The 21,873-nt window shown below is 41.0% G+C and overlaps 1 protein-coding gene across 1 annotated transcript in view; it reads right to left on the minus strand.

The window, feature by feature from the left end:
* The window catches only part of LOC126471167 (CLIP-associating protein 2-like), a 149,548-nt gene that overhangs the window by 108,352 nt on the left and 19,323 nt on the right, over nt 1–21,873 (minus strand). Inside the window, 2 exon segments of the mRNA XM_050099270.1 lie at nt 17,122–17,268; nt 17,420–17,487. Coding sequence (XP_049955227.1) covers nt 17,122–17,268; nt 17,420–17,487 — 215 coding nt within the window.

Genomic DNA, 21,873 nt, shown 5'->3' on the forward strand with positions numbered 1-21,873 from the left:
CCCTCCAGGGTTTCCCCTTTGAGTTCCTGAAGCATCTCTGTAACACTTATGTGTTGTTTGAATCTACCAGTAACAAATCTAGCAGCCCTCCTCTGAATTGCTTTGATACCTTCCTTCAATCTGACCTGGTACAGATCCCAAACAGTCGAGCAGTACTCAAGAATAAATAGTACCAGATCCTACATGCAGTTTCGTTTACAGGTGAACCACTCTTTTCTAAAATTCTCACAATAAACCAAAGTCAACCATTTGCCTTACTTACCACAGTTTTCACATGCCGATTCCACCTCATATCACTTTGCAGTGTTATGCCCAGATATTTAAACGACTTGATTGTGTCAAGCTGGACAATAGTGATACTGTATCCGAACATTACAAGTTTGTTCTTCCTACTGATGCACATTAACTTACATTTTTCCACATTTTGGGCTAGCTGTCATTCATCACACCAACTGAAAATTTGGTCTAAGTCGTCTTGTATCTTCCTAGTCACTCAACTTCGACACTTTACCATACACCACAGCATCATCAGCAAACAACCATAGACTGCTGCCCAACCTCCCCACCAAATCATTTATGTATATAGAGAACAGCAGCAGTCCTGTCACATTTCCCTGGGGCACTCCTGATGGTACCATTGCCTCTGATAAACACGTGCCACCGAGGACAACATACTGGGTTCTATTATTTAAGATGTCTTCAAAACACATATCTGTGAACTTATTCCATATGGTCATACCTTTGTTAACAGTCTGCAATGGGGCACTGTATCAAATGCTTTCCAGAAATCTACAAATATGGAATCTGCCTGGTGCCCTGCATCCATAGTTCTCAGTATATCATGTGAGAAAATGGCAAGCTTAGTTTCGCATGAGCAATGCTTTCTAAAACCATGCTGATTCATGGACACAACTTCTTAGCTTAAAGATAGTTTATTATATTCAAACTGAGAATGTGTTCAAGGATTCTGCAGCAAACAGAAGTTAGGAATATTGGGCTGCAATTTTGCAGGTCCATTCTTTTACCTTTCTTATATACTGGAGTCACCTGTAATTTTTTTTCAGTCGCTTGGGACTTTGTGGTGGGCGAGAGATTTATGATAAATGCAAGCTAGGTAAGGGGCCAATGCCGTAGAGTAAGTACTCTTTCTAAAATCAAGCTGGGATTTGTTTTCAAATCTTTCAGTTGCTTCTCTATGCCAGGTATGCGAATTTCTATGTTGTCCGTACAGGAGTCTGTCCGATGGCCAAATGATGGAATGTTTGTATGTTTCTCCTGCATAAACAATTTCTTGAACATGAAATTTGAGACTTCGGTTTTTGTTTTGCTATCTTCAACTGCCACATCAAACTGGTCAACAAGGGACTGAATGGAAGCATTAGAGCCACTTAGCAATTTTACATATGACCGTAATTTTCACAGGTTCTCTGTCACATCTTTTGCTAAGGTGTGATGGTGGTAGCTGTTGTATGCTTCACACATCGATCTTTTCACAGACACACGAATCTCTACTAACCTTCACTTGCCATTGTTTGTGTGTCCCTTTTTGACCTAGAGTGCAACAGCCTCTGTTTCCTCAGCACCTTGCGAATTTCGTTATTAAACCTTGGTGGGTCTTGATCATCCTTAATCCATTTACTAGGCACATAACTCTCTAGACCATGAATTACAATCTGCTTAAACGTTGCCCGTAATTCCTGTGCGTCCATCTTACTGGTACCAAGTGATGCCAATTCACTGTATAAGTGAACTCCTTATCTGATCTGTCTAGCAGGAACAATCTCCTAGCCTTCTTGACTGATTTATTAACTCTCATAATCATGGTTGCTATAATGACATCATGATCGCTAATCCCCACTTCTATACTGACATGTCAATAAGGTCTGGCCTATTTGTAGCTACAAGGTCTAAGATATTTTCATTGTGAGTGGGCTGCTAAGCTAGCTGCTCAATACTATTTTCAGAAAACGTGTTCAAAAGTAGTTCGCATGACTGTCTGTCTGTATCCCCCCCCCCCCCCCCCCCAATGAATCTGTAGACATCCCAGTCTATATGCAACAGGTTAAAGTCACCTCCAACTATTATTGCATGATCTGAGTATTTAAGTGCTATTGACCATAGACTTCCTTTGAATGACTCTAGAACTGTCACAGCGCAATCGGGTGGCCACATCCAACAATTAACATAGTTTCACCTACACCTGTTATACGTGACCAGACGATTTTACTATCACACTCAATTTCAACATCAATAGAGACAATATTTTTGTCAACTGCAATGAACACTTCCCCTCCTATGGCCTGTAATCTGTCTTTCCGATATACATTCCATGACTCACTAAACATCTCAGAGATTTCCACTTTGGGTTTCAACCAGCTTCTGGTCCCAAGAATAATTTGAGTGCAATAACTTTCCGGGAGGGCAGAAAATTCGGGAACTTTACTACGAATACTTAGACAGTTTACTGATTAAATTGTGACAGTCAAAGTGTCTTGATTCTGAATGCTGTTTGCCTTTCTTTACTGTGAATCGACTGGCGAATGTCCATTAGAGAACCTGAAACTAAAAAACCCTCATGTGCATTCCACAAGTACTCTGCTACGCACCCCTGACCTATCAAGGGAAGTCGCCACCGGAAAGGCAGCCTCCACATCTCAGATGAGGGTTCCTGACAGACATACCAGGTGCACATTGGCTTTCTTTCCAGCCCAGAATGCTATCTGCCTAGGGGCTCCATAATGCGCCAAACATTGGAGCTGCCAATAACAAGTAAACCCTTGCCCCCCACGTCGCTGCTCGGACCCTGGTGAAGCAGCAGCCACCTGTCCACTCGTAGGGTGAATGGACGAGGCCAGGCAGCCAGTTTCCACATTGGCTGTCCGCCTTGAGCAACGCGAACATGTTACCATCCAACAGTCAGCCTGCTGTGAGGGCAGATCCATCATGTCATATGCGCTAAAAGGTGCCTCGGAAGCAGAGCCCATGGGCAAAACAACTGACTCCTGAGGTGTCCCATGCAACGCGCCAGATTCTCTGGCACTGCTGTACCCTGAGGCTGCAACCTGAAGGTGACTGACCATAGCCAACAGCACATATAGCTGTTTGTGAACTCTGGTCAGCCCTTCCTGTTTCCGCACACAGCATGCACACAGCATGCACACATCATACCCATCCTAGCAAGACTAACTGAAGAAGTAAATATAAAAGCACACAATTCTAGATATGCGACTTGTTACCTTCCTGATGTGTCACCAATGGACACTAATGCGTTAAAAGAGCTACGTAGGTGGCTGTTCAGTGACTCAACTACTATTAGCCTGTCCTGCTTTTTCCTAAAGACATTAGTAAAATTGGTTAATGGGTATGCTAAGGAAGGGAGGTTAACTAAAGTTACTCTACATGTGAACTAACAAGTATATCAACTATGCAAATCATGTGAAGTAGCACTTCACCAGTTTGTTGAGAAGTTGGAAAAAGCACTATGCTTTCAGGAAATTGCTACCTGCATCCTCCTGGACATTAAAGGGGGTTTTAGCAATACAACCATGGCATTAAGACCACCATATATAAGTAGTTTAAGACTATAATGAGTAAATGAAAGGTAGAAGCCACAAAGTTGAATGAGAAAATGGTGAACACCACCACCGAGGGGTGTCTGCGAGGAGGGGTTCTGTCATCTACACGAGTAAGTATATATAAACCATGTACTGGAATCTTAAGCTCATGGACAAAACTCTACTAGTAGAGGAGGCAATAAAGTAACTTTGGGTAATACTGAATGCAAAACTATATTTGACCCCACAGATAAACAATGTGTTCCAAGATGGAAGGTGCTCTTATGTGCATTAGAAGGGCCTGTGGTAAAAACTGGGGTCACGACCCAGAAGTACGTACTAGATATACACCAATATAATAAGGTCTATGATCAAGTTATAGGGCTACAGTATGGTGGAAGAAAGTACAACAGCAGATGGCTTCAAACGAGATTTGCAAGGTACAGAAATTGGCCTGCTTAGCAATAACACGTGGAATCAACAGCATACTCACCGCTGGGATGGAGACCATTCTGGACATGCCACCTTCATACCTTTGTGTTACAATGGACGTAGCAGCAACAATAACATACAAGAAGTAAATGGAAATCCTTAAGAAATCCAGACTCCCATACCAACATAGTGAATATGGTAAATACAGGAAATGCTGGCTAACTATACAACTCTCAGGTACTTTAATAACCCTTTCAAGGTGACTTTGGGAACAACAGCTGACAATAATGTTAATGATAATGAAAACTACCTCAGCTGTACTACTACACATTTATTGTGTTACAAGCAGTTTTGTTTGTAAAACATCTTCAGATTGCCTGCAGTTAAACAAAACAGGAAATGAGGCTAAAGCAATGAATAAAATTGCCAACTGACTCTGATAACAGCTTTACACTAAATTCTCACCGGGTTGTGCTAATGTTATGACACAGACAACAACAATACCAACTGTGTCATGACTTCTGCACAACTTGGTGAGGATCTAGTGTAAGGCTGTTATCAATGTGAGTTGCCTATTTTATACGTTAAAATGCTGTAGCTTTAGCCTAATTTCCTGTTCTGTTTAACTGCTGGCAACCAGACAATGTTCTACAAACGAAACCAGTCATAGAACAATAAATGTGTAACAGTAGAGCTTAGGGGGTTTACATTAATCTTTAGCATCTGAAAGTAACAGTCAGAAGTAGGAAGCAATGGAAGAACAAACCTATCAGGAGATGCAGTGTGGTTTACTGAGAGATTGTAAACACATGAAGGTGCTGGGGCCGGGATATACAGGGTACAGCCCCAACTAAAGAAAGCAATCTCTCTCTAGGAAATCTAGCTACAGTATTCCAGGCAGAGATATGTGCTATGGAGAATCTGCATAAGTGCCACAAGGATTACGGCCTGTACATTCATCCAGACAGTCAAACAGCTCTGAAATTTTTACCAGCTCCTGCAAAGAGATAAAACATTGTTACAGAATGCCATGAAGTCCTTGTGACAATAAGGGAAAGTGACAGGGTAAACCTGCTGTGGGTCCCTGGTCACACAAGGGTCAGTGGCACTGAACAAGCTGATAGGCTGGCTACGGCAGGTGCAATGACTCCACTAGTTGGACCAGGACATCTTTTAACCATCTCTGAGGTGATACGAACAAAACAACAAGCTAGATTAGAAGGCAGCTTGCAGAATACAAGATGTGTTCAAAAAGTAACAGGAATGCTAATTTTCTGGGAATAATTTTATTTATTCATCTATGTTAATGTTATCTCCTTCAAAGAAGTCCCCATTAGATATTACACATTTATGAGATCACTTCTTCCAATCTCTGCAACACTTCTAGAATTCGATCTTTGGGAAAGCACTTAGTTCTCTCAGCGATGCACTTTTAATCTCATCTATGCCTGTAAAACAACAACTCTTTAACGTTATCTTTATTTCTGGAAACAGAGAAAAGGTACACAGGGCCGTATCAGGTGAATATGGAGGCTAGGGTATCATCACAGTGTTGTTTTTTACCAAAAATACATGAAAAAGCAATGTAGTATGAGCAGGTGCATTTGGCAAAAATTTTGCTGTCACACAATTCATACCCAAAACACCCAAAATGCTTTCACTGCATGAGTCAACTGATATGCCAAACAATCAGCAACTCCTCTGATTGTGATCTTGTGATCCTTCACAATAATTTCTTTCACTTTTTCCACAGTTTCATCGGTTGTTGGTGTGGTGGGATGTCCAGAATGCTTGTTAGCTTCAACATCTTCACAGCCGTCTTGGAAATACTTATACCCCTCGTAACCCCTTGTTTTACTCATAGCAGTCTCATCAAAAGCAATATTCAACATTTCTAAAACCTTGTTACATTTTATTCTGTTTTTATAACAAAATTCTCTGAGGCCTTTTTAAACCAAACCTATAATAGTCACTCTTAAGGAAACACATGTAACCTCCTTGACAACTATACTTCTGACACTGCTACCAGTGTACAGATATGTTTCACACATGTTCACCAACACAACAATGAAAAATCACACGAAATGGGCTAATACAATATGCAAAATTACAAAATACCTATTTTTTTGAACACATCTTCTATTGGACTAATATCCAAAAACAGCACATGGCAAGCTAATGATACAAAACCCATATTTCAAGAGAAGTTCTGTAACCCTCGGCTCCAAGAGACAGATTTAACTCATGGTAGGACTGGTGACAAGTCATGGGAAATTTAAGAAAAACCAAAGCATGATGAGTACAGAGAGATAAGTGCAGAATAAATGGTGAGAGAGATGAAACAGTGACACGTTTAATCTTCCAATGTGAAGTGCTGGAGGCCAAAAGACATAGAATACTTCAGTCTTAACTCTTGAAGAAACTATGTCTAACTTATTTTTCTACCATATGATGAGAACAAATACATATATACAACACCTGTGGACTAATGTGCACAATCACATGCTTGTACAATCTCATATCACCAGATCTAGCTCACTGATCCATTTGATTGCTTCTCTGATACGTGGTGAATGTTCATTATTGCTCCTTTACAAGTTCAAAGAAGGTAGTCAGCAACGATATGGATGGTTAATTGTAAGAAGGCACCACAGTCACAATTTGCAGAACCTGTCCATCACCACTTGTGCAGAAAATAACCACATCTGCCCTGTCCAGTCTGAATTCAGTTCACGATCCTTTATGACATTTGAAGTGATCATATCCTTGTATCCACATGGAAGGGTTCTCCACTAGATATGTGTTAACTACAAATGTCTGCTACCACTGAATTTTCCATGTGTAGTTGACACTGTAAGAGGATCCCTTGTTGGTTGCTGCACTCCACAACAGTTTCCTTGATTTCAGTGTTAGTGCTGTTCTTGTGCAATAGCTTGATGAATGGGTAGCTGAGGATTCTTTTGAATGCTATCCAGACTTCACAAAACCTTCTAGTCTTCCTAGAGCTGGAGGTGGATGTGGAATATTGCTGAGAACAGGAAGCCATGGGGTGTCTGTACCCTGTAGAAGTGGACCATCTTTGTGCATTTGTCAACTTAATTGTGTCTAATAAAAAACTGAGTAACAGCCTCCTACTACTCTTTATAGGTACCAGCTGGCTTTACTAGAATTGCAGTGAGAGAAACTGCACAATAAAATCAGTTTCTGAGTGAGCAACAGTGGGCTAAGATAATGGTTGTTTTGTCTCCCTGTGTAAATCAATCAACGAACCAACCAACCAATCACATAAGGGTCAGAGATAGAAGGCAGCTTTGCACTCATTTGGAAGCTAAGCGAAGGTATGTTCATTCAGGGATTTATGATCATAGAATAAAGACAATAGAGTGTGCACACAGAGAACAGTTAACATTAGCAGAAACAATGGAGGTCGCTTGCCGAATGAGAGTACAATAACCTTGGCCAGAGAGAAGATGAATACTCAAAGCAGTAGTGCATCACTGTGAAACAAAAAGAGTGACAAATTGTTTCACATGTAGTAAGCCAGGCTCTATGGTGTAAGATTGTCAGACCGAGATGAGTAGGACCAGTTGTAACAGGAAACGGAGGTATGGTCACAAAAGTGGCAGTGAGGATGACCAGTATTGATCTCCAGTCTCAAACAGTTCTGCGGTAATTACAAGGAAACATAAAGATTTCGTGCAGTGAGATACTTGCAGGGCAACTTATCAAGGCACAAAGGTCTATGTGCACAATCAAAACCTCTGACGTGCTCTAAATGTAAACAAATTGCAACTTTGCAAGAAACTGCATGGAGTGTGATTGCCATGCACAGAAAGAGAGAAAAATTCAGGAAAACAAGAAACGGCACACAAAAGCTTCATCTGGAAAAATATTGATAATCAATAGAAAAAACAGAAATCTGCTTGTAGAGCTGGAATGCCAGGAAGGAGCATGAGATTTCTGGTGGACAGTGGGGTACAAATAAGCCTAGTGCGGAGAAGTAGCTTGCACGACAGCCGAAGGGGTATCCCAACTGACACTATCAGGAACTGGGGAACTGCTAATATGGGTGCAATAGCACTCAGACTATCAACACAAAGCATTGCTTCCATGATAGGGGAACATGTGCATCTTCTGGTTGACAGGCTGGTAAGCACAAATTTCTTTGATGAAGGTGGGATCATAATTAATTACACCACCAAAAACCTGTGGATCCACAGGGAACAGATCAAAATGAAGACAGAGCAAGAGTGTGAACTCTGTGCAGAGCGTAACAGGAAAGTCATACCTCTTTCGGAAGAGGCTCGGGCATGAAGCAAAATGCGCAAAGAAATGCAAAGACTAGGAGGGACAGAAAGCAAACTGTCAAGCTACCGCAGAAGCAAGCAACAAGGATTGCCAAAGAGAAATGAAAAGTGATATCGAAAGACAAGAGCAAGTCACAAAAAGGCTAACAGTAGGGCCTCAAGAAAATATGTGCAGGCTGAGAAGAGAGGCAAGCAGAATGTGAGAGGCTATCATTCCTGAACATATGAACAATGGTGTCTATCTGCCTGAAGTGTTGGTAAAAGTGGATTCAGGGCAATGCATAACGAGTAAAGTGAATACTAAAAATGAGAGAGTATCAGCAGAATTCTCACTGCTTATAGCGGAAGCAGTACCCGAAGCATCAGCATTACGAACAAGCTACAGCTAAAAGCATGAATAATAATGCTGAAAGAGATAATCCAAGTTAGTAATTTAAATGCAAAACAAAAAGCAGCCACTACCAAGATACACACCACATATAGCAACATTTTTCATTTGCTAAGAGACAAGTTATCTTCCACAGATATCAGGAGGTACAAAATCAAACTGCTACCGGAAGCACAAAGGTAAAGTGATTTGGTCGCAGCTCTATCAGATATGACAAGCACAAAAGAAAAGTGTGTGCAAATTGTTGCATATTGAGAAAGTACAGTCTGCCAGCTACCAGTCTCAAATGAACGTAGCACTAGGAAGGTCGCTTTGTATGTTAAGAGAGAGGATGCAACATTGTGTAAATAGAGCAGAAACAGATTGGGGCAGTTAGGTTCTGAATATGGTTTCCTATTACAATATGACTATGCACACCACAACTGAATATACTCCACATGAACTGATTTTTGGAAGAGAGTTTAACATTCTGGGATACTACAAAAGGGTGAGACCAGTGGGATGTATAACTTTGATGATTATGTTGCAGAACTAAAAGAGCATATACAAGAGAGACACTGATGTGTAAGAGAACAAAATGCGCAATGCGAGATCAAGAAAAATGAGTATTACAATGAAACACAGAATCCAAAGCAATTCCATTTTGGTGATAATGTTATGTAGTTTGATAAGGGTGCACAACAAGGTACATCGCATAAATCAGATACTCGTACTCAATGGTGAGGTCCGTACACAGTGCTATGAACAAAGGGACCTAACGTAGTAATCTGTCAAAAATGAAATAGACTCTTTACCATCCATCCAACAAACTGAACAAGTTTTTCTAATATTAGTTGGAGTGGAGCAAATTGGACAACAAAATGAATGGAAATAAAAGTTCAGTTGGCACCCAGACTGTACTATGACAACATGAGCAAAGTACAAATTTATAGTGTAACTTGGAGAATAGTAAGTTATTTCACTCTGCTAGAGCCGAAAGAGTAATCTGAGCAAACTGTAGTTCTTGCAAGGCAAGCAGATGAATTCGGTAAAGAAAGATTGACAGTACTGAACAATGGCATGTGGGAATGACTGAAAGAACACAAGGTTTAATTAAACAATTAGCACAACATGAATCACATCTCAAGAAATGAAGAATCTTGAACTTTGTGGGCAAAGTCATGTAAAATCTTGTTTGGTACGTTAGATGAAGACGATGCCACTTACTTTAAGGAGAAGGCAGATGTGCAATAAGGGGAACAAAAACAGCTGCTCAGACTTTTGAAGGAGCAAATAATGACAGTCATAGAAACTTTAACTGGTTTTAATTGAACAGTAATCTCCACAGTAAAAAATGAAGTAACTATACAGCAGGGAATGAAACAGTTAAGACAACATGTAACAAAGTACAAAAACAGAGCTGACAGAGGGTTGCAGAGAGCAATTTTGATGACTGTTAACGAATAACTTTACAGCTTACAGGTATTTTCAACGAATTAGGGTGGTAATATGGTATGTTAATATCAGCAATGGTAAACACTCATAAGGATATTCTGTAACTGCATCTGGTCAATCCAGTTCACATTGTAAAGCACTTAGAACTTATTAAGGGGTATCAATGACAAGAGGTTACCTGTCACCCTTATGTCAGATAGCAGGTATCTACTGATCAGAGCTGCTGACCTGGATGTTTACATTGCGGGAACATCTTAAGCTATTTGTTAAACATCCTATTCGCAGAAGACAATGGGTTTGAATTGTGCAGAATATGACAGATGCCATTGGAACTGGATGGAACAAAGCATTTGTTTCTGTGCGAGATGCTATACAAAATATCCGACAATTTCACTGTACTAGTCAAACCAGTATGGCATTCTGATGCTGGCTGTCCCGAGGTACATGTCTCACAAACAATCATGTTGGATGAACATCCGCAACTCAGCATTATACCAGAGGTTGAAAATGCCGCTTCAGTTGTAAAGTTCTTTCATTATCACACAACCGGTTTCGGGCTCGTATAAGCCCATCTTCAGATGTCATAACTTGGTGCTGGGGCCCCCAAGCACCGTGATGGACGTGTACTAGGCGCAGTGTGCTACCTATCAGCGTAGAACAGGGAGTAGCAGATGGGAAAGAGGAGGCAAACTGGTTCATATGTAGCACACCATGCCTAGTAAATGTCCATAGTGGCACTCGGGGGAGGGGGGGGGGGGGGAGGGGGGGCGCACCAACAAGTTACAACACCTGAAGATGGGCTTATAAGAGCCCAAAACCAGTTGTGTGATAATAAAAGATCTTTACAACTGAAGCAGTATTTTCACCTTCTGGTACATGTCTTAGTTACTGTGGAAAGAAAGTTGCATCATCTTTGACAGATGCAGTTGTGCATTGTAGTGGTGCATGTCAGGACATGTTTCAGTGCTTCTGCGAATTGTCAAATGAATTATGTAAAGAAGCAACAGATTTGCACCAAATTCTGTTTCAAGTGCAAGACATCTGCAGCTGAAACCCAATGCATGCTGACAGAGGCATTGGGTGAGACTGCACTGAGTCAAGCAAGAACATCTGTTTGGTTCAAGCACTTCAAGGAACACAGAATTTATGGAAGATGACAAACATTCTGGTTGACCGTCAACATGCACACTACTGGAAATAATCATGAAAGTGCATGACGTGATTCACGAAGACCGAAAGCAGACAATTCACAATGTTTATAACGGACTTGGGCTGTCGTACAGTAAATGTGAATGAATTCTAGCTGATGAGCTAATGCAAGCTGAATTGCAGTGAAGTTTGTCTCTCGTCTTCTCAGAATCAACCAATGAAACGTCAGGATTCAGACACGCACTGAGCTGCAAAAAAAAAAAAAAAGAGAGTATACAAAATTCTTATCCTGAGTCATAACAGGTGATGGATTTTTTGTCTACAGTTATGAACCTGAAACAAAGCAGCAATGAACACAATGGAAAACGCCATCCCCTCCAAGGCTGAAAAAAGCTCGACAAGTTCACAGCAACATGAAGTCAATGTTGATCATCCTATAAGTATCGACATTCGAGAACTGTGCATAAGGAGTTTGTGCCACTGATCAGACTGTCAACAGGCCATTTAACTGTGAGGTTTTGAGGTGGCTGAGGGCCAATGTTCTGCACAAACAGCCAGACTTGTGGAAAAAGAAAGTCTGGATGGTGCACCATTACAATGCACCCATGCACACCTCGCCTGTTGTGAAGGAATCCCTGGTCATGGTTTGCCACCCTCCCTGCTCGCCAGACTTACCCCTGTGTGACTTCTATCTGCCCCTGAATATGAAAATTACATTGAATAGGTGATGTTTTGACTTGAATTAAGACATCCAGGTGCAATCGCAATGGCTCCTGAACACATTTCACTCTGCGGATTTCCAAGAGTGCTTCCAAAAAAAGGGGACAATAACAGGATCATTGCATACATACCCCAAGATGACTATTCTGAAGGTGATGGAGGACATTAGGATGTAAGTATAGTTTTCTGATTTTCACAATGAAATTCTCAGATTTTTGGGTATCACCTCATACACTGCACCAGAAAAGGAGCTACTGCTAACTGATGATGCAAAATGGCAGTATGCGAAGCTGAGTAGTGAGCAGCCACATTGCAAAACAGTAGGTTAAAATCTCAAAATCAGTAAGCAAGTTGTTATACTTTTATTTACGTATGTCCACAAGTTGTGTAAGGATAAAATGTCACAACTTGTCCCAAAAATCCTGAAGTAATTAATAGTATTAAATGAAAGTCTGTGGAAGCCACCAAGTAATACAATGGCTGTTTGTTGCCCCAATGGAACTAGATATTACCGTCATCTATCATGATGGTAAGCCCACCGATACTGTAATACGAGGCATAGGAAAGTTGAAATTTCTGGGCAAACGAGATTGATGCACTGCTCAAATGATTATTCACTCTAAGTATGTAATATGAACCAATGCCACCAGTACTGACATTGTACCTAATGCATGGAAATCAACTGCTGCACTGTAAATAACAAAAATTAAAAATTACAGGAATTTACACCCCAAAATCATTAAACTCTGGCAAAGTTAAAAAATTTTAAGTTGAGTGGTTTTTTGGTTTCTATCTACTTCACAAAACTAAATTGCTTCTGAGAATAATAATAATAGGTGCTCTAAACGAAAATCTAAGGCTGACACTTGAAATTTACACTTTTGTAATAAATTTTGAATTCCATAGCAAGAATGACAGAGGAGATAGCGGTACTGTCTGATTAGAACTAAATACACAGTTTTTGAGAAAAATCTTAATAGGGATCAGACACAGGACCAACCAAATTAATTAAAAAATGGGACTGACTATGTTCGTAACAGAAATGTCTCACAGTCACAACCTATAAGGAGCGATCACAAAGTTTCCGTTTGAGGGTGTTACTGCATATGAAATGTAGTGTGCCTCCAATGTGGTAGATAAGCCACGACATGTAGGCAAGGATCAGTGCGGCATTCGTATTTTTCTGACGTGCATACAGTAAATGCAGAAACTTCAACTATGGTGACATTACTACCAAATGCGTCCAAACAGGAGCAATGTGCTGTTATTCTTATCTTGGCTGGCCAAAGGACAAACACCAAACAGACCAATCGGAAAATGAAGAGCTGTATGGGACAGCATGTCAGTTGAAAACCACTGTTGTGAATAGTGTGCCAAAGGGTGCTGCTGCTTCATGATAACTTATGGCCCAATATCGCAAATGTCGTAACACATTAGTTGTGCCAACTCAAATGGTAGCACCTGCCCTATGTCTGCCCCTGGTAGCTGAGTTGTCAGCGTGACAGAATGTCATACCTAATGGCCCGGGATTGGTTCCTGGCTGGGTCGGAGATTTTCTCCGCTCAGGTACTGGGTGTTGTGTTGTCTTTATCATCATCATTTCATCCCCATCGACACAAAATTTATTTTAACTAATCCAGTATTTTATTGACAGCCATACTTACCAGGTTGCCTTTGTATATTTATTTGATCTTTTTACCATAGATCACTCTGAATGAACACCCCAAGATGTTTAACAGTTTGACTGATTCCAGTGTTGCTCTGGTAATATCTTCACAATTGAATAATACACTATGCGATCAAAAGTATCCAGACACCCCCAAAAACATAAGTTTCTAATTTCAGGTTCATTGTTCTGCCACCTACTGCCAGGTACTCCATATCAGTGACCTCAGTAGTCATTAGACCGGGAGAGAGGAGACTGGCGCGCTCCGCGGAACCCACGGACTTCGAACGTGGTCAGGTGATTGGATGTCACTTTTGTCATAGGTCTATACGTGAGATTTCCACACTCCTAAACATCTGTAGGACCACTGTTTCCAATGTGATAGTGAAGTGGAAATGTGAAGGGACATGTACAGCATAAAAACGTACAGGCTGACCTCATCTGTTGACTGACAAGAGACCGCCGATAGTTGAAGAAGGACGTAATGTTTAATAGGCATACATCTGTCCACACCATCACACAGGAATTCCAAACTGCATCAGGAGTCACTGCAAGCACTATGACAGGCAGGAGGTGAGACAACTTGGATTTCATACTCGAGCAGCTGTTTATAAGCCACACATCACAACGGTAAATGCCAAACGATGCCTCGCTTGGTGTAAGGAGCATAAACATTGGACGATTGAAGAGTGGAAAAACGTAGCATGGAGTGATGAATCACAGTACACAATGTAGCGGTCCAATGGCAGAATGTGGGTATGGCGAATGCCCAGCGAAGGTCATCTGCCAATGTGTGTCATGCCAAGAGTAAAATTCGAAGGTGGTGGTGTAATGGTGTGGTCGTGTTTTTCATGGAGGAGGCCTGCACTCCTTGTTTTGCAAGGCAATATCACTGCACAGGCCTACATTGATGTTTTAAGCACCTTCTTGCATCCCACAGTTGAAGAGCAATTTGGGGATGGCGAATGCATCTTTCAACATGATCGAGCACCTGTTCATAATGTACGGCCTGTGTCGGAGTGGTTACATGACAATGACAGCCCTGTGATGGACTCGCCTGCACAGAGTCCTGACCTCAATTCTATAGAACTCTTTTGCGTTGTCTTGGAATGCCGACTTCGTGCCACGCCTCACTGACCACCGACATCAATACGAATTCCAGCATTACCGATGGAGGGCATCACAAACTTTTAAGTCATTTTCAGCCAGGTGTCCGGATACTTTTGATCACATAGTGTATACAACGAGTTCTCACTGTGAACAAGTTTTCTGTCGAATAATGTACCCTGTACAAAATTCTATGAAGATATTTTTTATTTAATGGCTAGTATGAAAGGACTGCATCAAAGATTTCATTAAGTCAAGACACATGGCACCTACAGCATTCTGGATCCTGCGAATGAGATGTCTGAGATGAATTTTACACCACTAATGTTTATGGAATCAATGTTGATTCTCACTGAAGAGTTGCTCAATCTCTAAAAGAATCAGCACATGTTTACACAACACATGTTCCATAATTTTGTAACAAAATGATGTAAGACATCTATAATACTTTACATCTCTTAAAAAATTGCATCAAAAACTGGAACCTTTTTTCCATCCACATAGGATATTTGACAGTACACAAACCTACAATAAAATGCTGCTTGAAAATTAGTCTCTTTCTTTTTTTGCACAACTGATTTAGTATTTAATCAATCGAGTAAATCACTGGAGTTTCCTCTCTCAAGAGATACTGATATTGCAATCATCTACCTCTGTATCTATCATTTTTGTAATAATGGGAAAGTGCAACAGTTGTGCAATCTTCTTCAATGAAGCGACTTTAGAATACAGACTTTGTCTTTTGTCAAACTCATTATCACCTTCATTACCATACCATTGCGATCAGCAAATGAGTTGAAGGATGAGTTTATTACATGACAATAAGTAAACCAAAACATCCCCACTTTTTTCCCTTGCAATTTAGCAGATAGTATTTTGCAAAACATCTACACATCTTGTGTAGCTCTTCCATGCTCATTTTGGCTTCATTTAAAATTTGTTTGTATGCAGAGCTTCAGCTGTAACTGGGCATTGCAGTAGAGGTTGAAGATATCACTATTCAGTTGTAACTTTTTTTATTTGTTTTTTATTATTTTTCAATTCTTAAAGCACGACCTATTTTGGACTCTTAAATGCCCATCATCAGGTGTGATAACTTAGTATTGTGACCTTGAGTGTCGTGATTGATGAGTACAGGATGCAGTGTACCACCAGCGAGTGCAGAGCCTGGAAGGAAACAGAACCTTACAACTGAAGCAGTATCTTTAACCTCTGCTTTTGCAGTAATTTTGTAACTTTGTTATTAGACCCTGGTGGGGACTTTCTAATATGATACATATTGCTCTAAGGCAAATAATGAAACACTTTCACATCTGAATGGCATTGTTAAATTTGGTTTCACAGCATAAACAAAAAGAAAACTTCATATAGACAGTATTACAGCAGAGAAGAAAATTAATTATAATAAGATCAAAGAGATGGATTATCTGTATGCTTACTACAGGCATGATCATTCAATTTGTGCTTAAAAGATTTTGATGACCACAACATTTGTTGGACTGGGCTGACTACACATGGTATTTCCCTCCTGTTCTTGTGTGAATCACCACAAATTTTGGAGACAAAGCCATTTACAATTGCCTGTCGTGTGATTCACAAAAAATCTTTTGCATCAATGTATACAGCCCTTCTCAGTTACTTGTGGGATTACAGTGGAAAACATACTGCTGATACTGATTTCATTCATTTGACCACACAACTAAGTCCACTTGACGACATCAGGGTGCATCTTTTTTCTATCTATCATCTTGTCTACCGCAACAGGAGTGTGACAGTACCATTTATGTGAATTTATCGATGCAGTGAATATAAGTTACCGCAACAGGATCGTGACAGTACCATTTATGTGAATTTATCGATGAAGTGAATATAAGGTACTTAGTAATTTTACAAAGCATCAATGAGAGAGAAGAGCGGTGGAGGAAGAGTAAATGAAGGACAACAAAAGAGGAGGGGAGGAATATTCAGATTATATAACCTGTCGATGACGAGGGCATCAGAGATCGAACACATGAAGGGACCACTGAAGGAATGAGAATGAATTTGGCAGCATTCTTTTCAAATTTAGTGATCTAGGAAACCCAAAATCTGAATGGTGAGATGAAAATTTTAATCCTAAATACAGTAGGACTAGGATGGTAAAAAGGAGGAGGAATATGTGTGTGTGTGTGTGTGTGTGTGTGTGTGTGTGTGTGTGTGTGTGTGTGTGTGTGTGTGTGTGTGTGTGTGAGAGTGAGTGAGTGAGTGAGTGAGTGAGTGAGTGAGAGAGAGAGAGAGAGAGAGAATGCGCACATAGCTCAAATAATTTAACTAAATCTATACAAACAATGTATACACTAAAATAAAACCAGAAACTATACTTACGAAGAGACGCCCCAGATCCTACTTTATGTCGAGCTAAAGCAGCATACTGTGCTCTTGCCTTGGCACGTTGGGCTGCCTGCAGATCAATAGCACTATTAGACCGGAGTGCTGATGGGCCAGGAGCTGAACCTCGACGTGGTGATCCGTCTGCATAAACCAAGATAAATTTGTAACATTTAATACGTTACGGATGAGAGACATTGTTTTGAATGCCATGCTGACTGCTACTTAACAGTGACTATGTCAAAAAGACATTCTTTCAATAGTGACATTTCCTAGAGTACATGTATCTTGAAACTTAAAGCTTTTCGAGATAAATGGAATGTTTCCTGGTTACCATCTGCAAGTATCACATTTAGTGAATCACTGCCAGTGATATACATGCAAGTTAATCATCAGAGAGCACAATCAAATACTTAAAAAATGTAGCTTCATCAGACTGTGTATACTGTTTGGTTAGGGCATTTATTTGTATGTAACACGTTGGTTTTAGCAACTTAAATGTATTTGATTTGTGCTGTGATGTCTCAAAGATTTTCAGTAATTTCTTTCCACAGCATATCTCTCCTTACACTATAGTTGATAGTTGCGTCTTTGCTGTGTGAACAAAACAAATATCTGTGCCTATAATGCTCAGCAATAAAGATTTGCAAAACATACTATATATAGAATATATGTAATTGCCAATGCCCCCCCCCCCCCCCCCACACACACACACACAGACAGAGAGAGTCAGTCCTGGTGCTGTGGCCTGACTCAGGTGAGACGTTCACACGAAGTGGAACAAAAAGGACAAGAGGTTTGAAAAACGGGGCAGGTAACAGCTAGGAAAGAATGGCAGCAATGGAACAAGATAGGAATGTGCCACCAGCGAATTCACCCTGAAGCAGAAAGGGGAAGTCCATATGGTACACATGATGAAATAGGAGGAGTTGGTTAAGGGGTAATGGGTGAGAGCCTAGAACAGAGAAAGATGGAAACGACAGAGAGAAATAAGTGGGAGCAGATTATGAGATAGAAGACTCTGACTAAATTCAAGTGTTGGAGAGAGACTGAGGAGGGTTTGGGAGGGAAACCCAAGAGACAGAGTTGACGTGGTTATGAGGAATGTGTTATCTGATATTGAGACCTGAACTTTTTTGTGATCAAATATTATGTTCATCTACATATACATCTACATGGATACTCTGCAAATCACATTTAAGTGCCTGGCAGAGGGTTCATCGAACCACCTTCACAATTCTCTATTATTCCAATCTCATATAGCATGCAGAAAGAATCTTTCATAGAAGTTCTGATTTCCCTTATTTTATCGTGGTGATCGTGCCTCCTTATGTAGGTCGGTGTCAACAAAATATTTTCGCATTCGGAGGAGAAAGTTGGTGATTGGAATTTCGTGAGAAGATTCCGTCGCAAAGAAAAACGCCTTTCTTTTAATGATTTCCAGGCCAAATCCTGTATCATTTCTGTGACACTCTCTCCCATATTTTGTGATAATACAAAATGTGTACTCCATCAGTCCTATCTGGTAAGGATCCCACACCGTGCAGCAGTATTCTAAAAGAGGACGGACAAGTGTAGTGTAGGCAGTCTCCTTAGTAGGTCTGTTACATTTTCTAAGTGTCCTGCCAATAAAACGCAGTCTTTAGTTAGCCTTCCCCACAACATTTTCTGTGTGTTCCTTCCAATTTAAGTTGTTTGTAATTGTAATATCTAGGTATTTAGTTGAATTTACGGCTTTTAGATTAGCCTGATTTATCATGTAACCGAAGTTTAACGAGTTCCATTTAGCACTCTAGGGACACTTCCCACCCACATAATTCAGACAAGCTGGTAGTGGGCTGAGTGGAGTGACACAGATGGTGCAGGATATGAAGCAGCCATGAAGCCAAATGTGTTTTGCTCAATATCATGCTGGCCACAATTTTGCAGTGTCATCCATTCAAGTGAGCAGCTGATGGGTTGTCAGTCCATCATAAAAGACTCTGCAGGCATGTGATGCAGTCCAGAAATAAAGCAGAGAAGACTGGTGTATCATTCTAGTGATAAAACAGGTTGTAAATGGGGAAATCCACTGGCATAGGCAACTTTGACAAAGGGCTGAATGTTATGGCATGGCACTGGGACCAAGCATCTCGAAAACAGTGAAGCTGATTAGCGGTTTGTGTGCTACTGTTATGACCATCACTGGAAACTGGTTGGAGGATGGGGAACCTATGAGAAGACAACAAAGTATTAGGACTGGATGGGCATACCTCATCACAAAATGTGGAGTTCGGAGGCTTGGCCAGTCTGTAAGGCAGAATAGTTCGTGTTCTGTGGAAGATCTGATTGCAGACAATAATACTGGTGCTGGTACAACTGTTTTGGAACACACTGTTCAACACACACTTCTGAACATGGAACTTCACAGCAGAAAACCCCTACTCCTTCCCATGTTGCCCCAACAACATCGTCAACAATAATTACATTGGACACAAAATCATTGAGATAGGACTGAGGATCAATGGAAGCACGTCACCTGACTGCCTTAATCATGTTTCTTGTTCCACAACGACTATATTGAGAGTCCACATACATCATCATCCTGTCCAATAGCTGATCAACAGATGCACTGTGTTCAGGACCCAGGTCCATGGGGCAGTACAGTGATATGGGGGACATTCACCTGGGCTTCTATGGGACCTGTGGTAGTAATCGAAGGGACTATGAACACTGGACTACATGAACACTTGCATCTCTCCATGCTTGATGGATCCCCTGATGGTGTCGGAAGTTCCATGCAGCTTTTCACGGATGATGCTGTAGTATACAGAGAAGTTGCAGCATTAGAAAATTGCAGCGAAATGCAGGAAGATCTGTAGCCGATAGGCACTTGGTGCAGGGAGTGGCAACTGACCCTTAACATAGACAAATGTAATGTATTGCGAATACATAGAAAGAAGGGTCCTTTATTGTATGATTATATGATAGCGAAACAAACACCAGTAGCAGTTACTTCTGTAAAATATCTGGGAGTATGCGTACGGAACGATTTGAAGTGGAATGATCATATAAAATTAATTGTTGGTAAGGGGGGTGCCAGGTTGAGAATCATTGGGAGAGTCCTTAGAAAATGCAGTCCATCAACAAAGCAGGTGGCTTACAAAACACTCGTTCGACCTATACTCGACTATTGCTCATCAGTGTGGGATCCGTATCAAGTCGGATTGACAGAGGAGATAGAGAAGATCCAAAGAAGAGCAGTGCGGTTCATCACAGGGTTATTTGGCAATCGTGATAGCATTATGGAGATGTTTAGCAAACTCCAGTGGCAGACTCTGCAAGAGAGGCGCTCTGCATCGCGGTGTAGCTTGCTGTCCAGGTTTCGAGAGGGTGCGTTTCTGGATGAGGTATCGAATATATTGCTTCCCCTTACTTATACCTCCCGAGGAGATCACGAATGTAAAATTAGATAGATTCGAGCACGCACAGAGGCTTTCCGGCAGTCGTTCTTCCCGCGAACCATACGCGACTGGAACAGGAAAGGTAGGTAATGACAGTGCCACGTAAAGTGCCCTTTGCCACACACCGTTGGGTGGCTTGCAGAGTATAAATGTAGATGTAGATGTAGATGGTGCTGGCATCAGCAGGATAATGGTCCATGTCACAATGCCAGAAACATGATACAGCGGTTTGAGGAGCACAATAGGGCTCCCATGTAGATGTCGTGGCCACTAAATTGCTTGATCCAAATCCGACGGAACACATCTGTGATGTTATCAGGAATCAGCACTACACTTCCAAATAGCCAGCCTGTAATTATGGATATTGCATGTGTTATTTGGTGCCCCACACCTCTGGAAACCTACTGATGACTTCTCACATTCATGCCATGAGGAATTGCTGCTATGTTGTGTTTTACAGGTGGACCAAGATGCTATTAAGCAAGTGGCCCTACTGCCTTGGTTCATTTGCGTAAATGGCATAACTGCTTTGAGCAGTTGCCCTGTCTCTGATGGGGTAAGTTATGCTCATGATAGGCCTGGGATAAAATATACTGGATGGGTGTATGGAACATATTCTGCACCTGAGCCTTTCACAGGTATATAACCCAAGTAGTGTGAGTGTGCATGTGCATGTTAAGGTAACAGTCCACTGAGACAAAAGGGCAGCTCGTTTTGTATTATCACATAATATGGGAGAGAGTGTGGCAGATATGATACGCGAGTTGGGATGGAAGTCATTAAAGCAAAGACGTTTTTCGTTGCGGCGAGATCTATTTGCGAAATTTCAGTCACCAACTTTCTCTTCCGAATGCAAAAATATTTTGTTGAGACCAACCTACATAGGTAGGAATGATCATCAAAATAAAATAAGAGAAATCAGAGCTCGAACAGAAAGGTTTAGGAGTTTGTTTTTCCCGCGCGCTGTTCGGGAGTGGAATGGTATAGAGATAGTATGATTGTGGTTCGATGAACCCTCTGCCAAGCACTTAAATGTGAATTGCAGAGTAATCATGTAGATGAAGTAGGAAACACATTGAAGCACTGCTACAAGGCAACTCTCTCACTCGGTTGATATCCTAAGAGGATTTCATCAATCAATTTCACCAAGTAAAGTTCCAATATTCCATACTGAATGTGGCCTCTATCATTAAAATAAAAACTGAGTGAATGTACATTCTATCCCAGCTTTGTGTGCAGATTTGCCATATTAGCTAGCAGCTGAATGATGTTACATGGCAACATGGGTACCTGAAATGTAGACATT

This window comes from Schistocerca serialis, chromosome 3 (assembly GCF_023864345.2).
Source record: "Schistocerca serialis cubense isolate TAMUIC-IGC-003099 chromosome 3, iqSchSeri2.2, whole genome shotgun sequence".
Classification (NCBI taxonomy): domain Eukaryota; kingdom Metazoa; phylum Arthropoda; class Insecta; order Orthoptera; family Acrididae; genus Schistocerca; species Schistocerca serialis.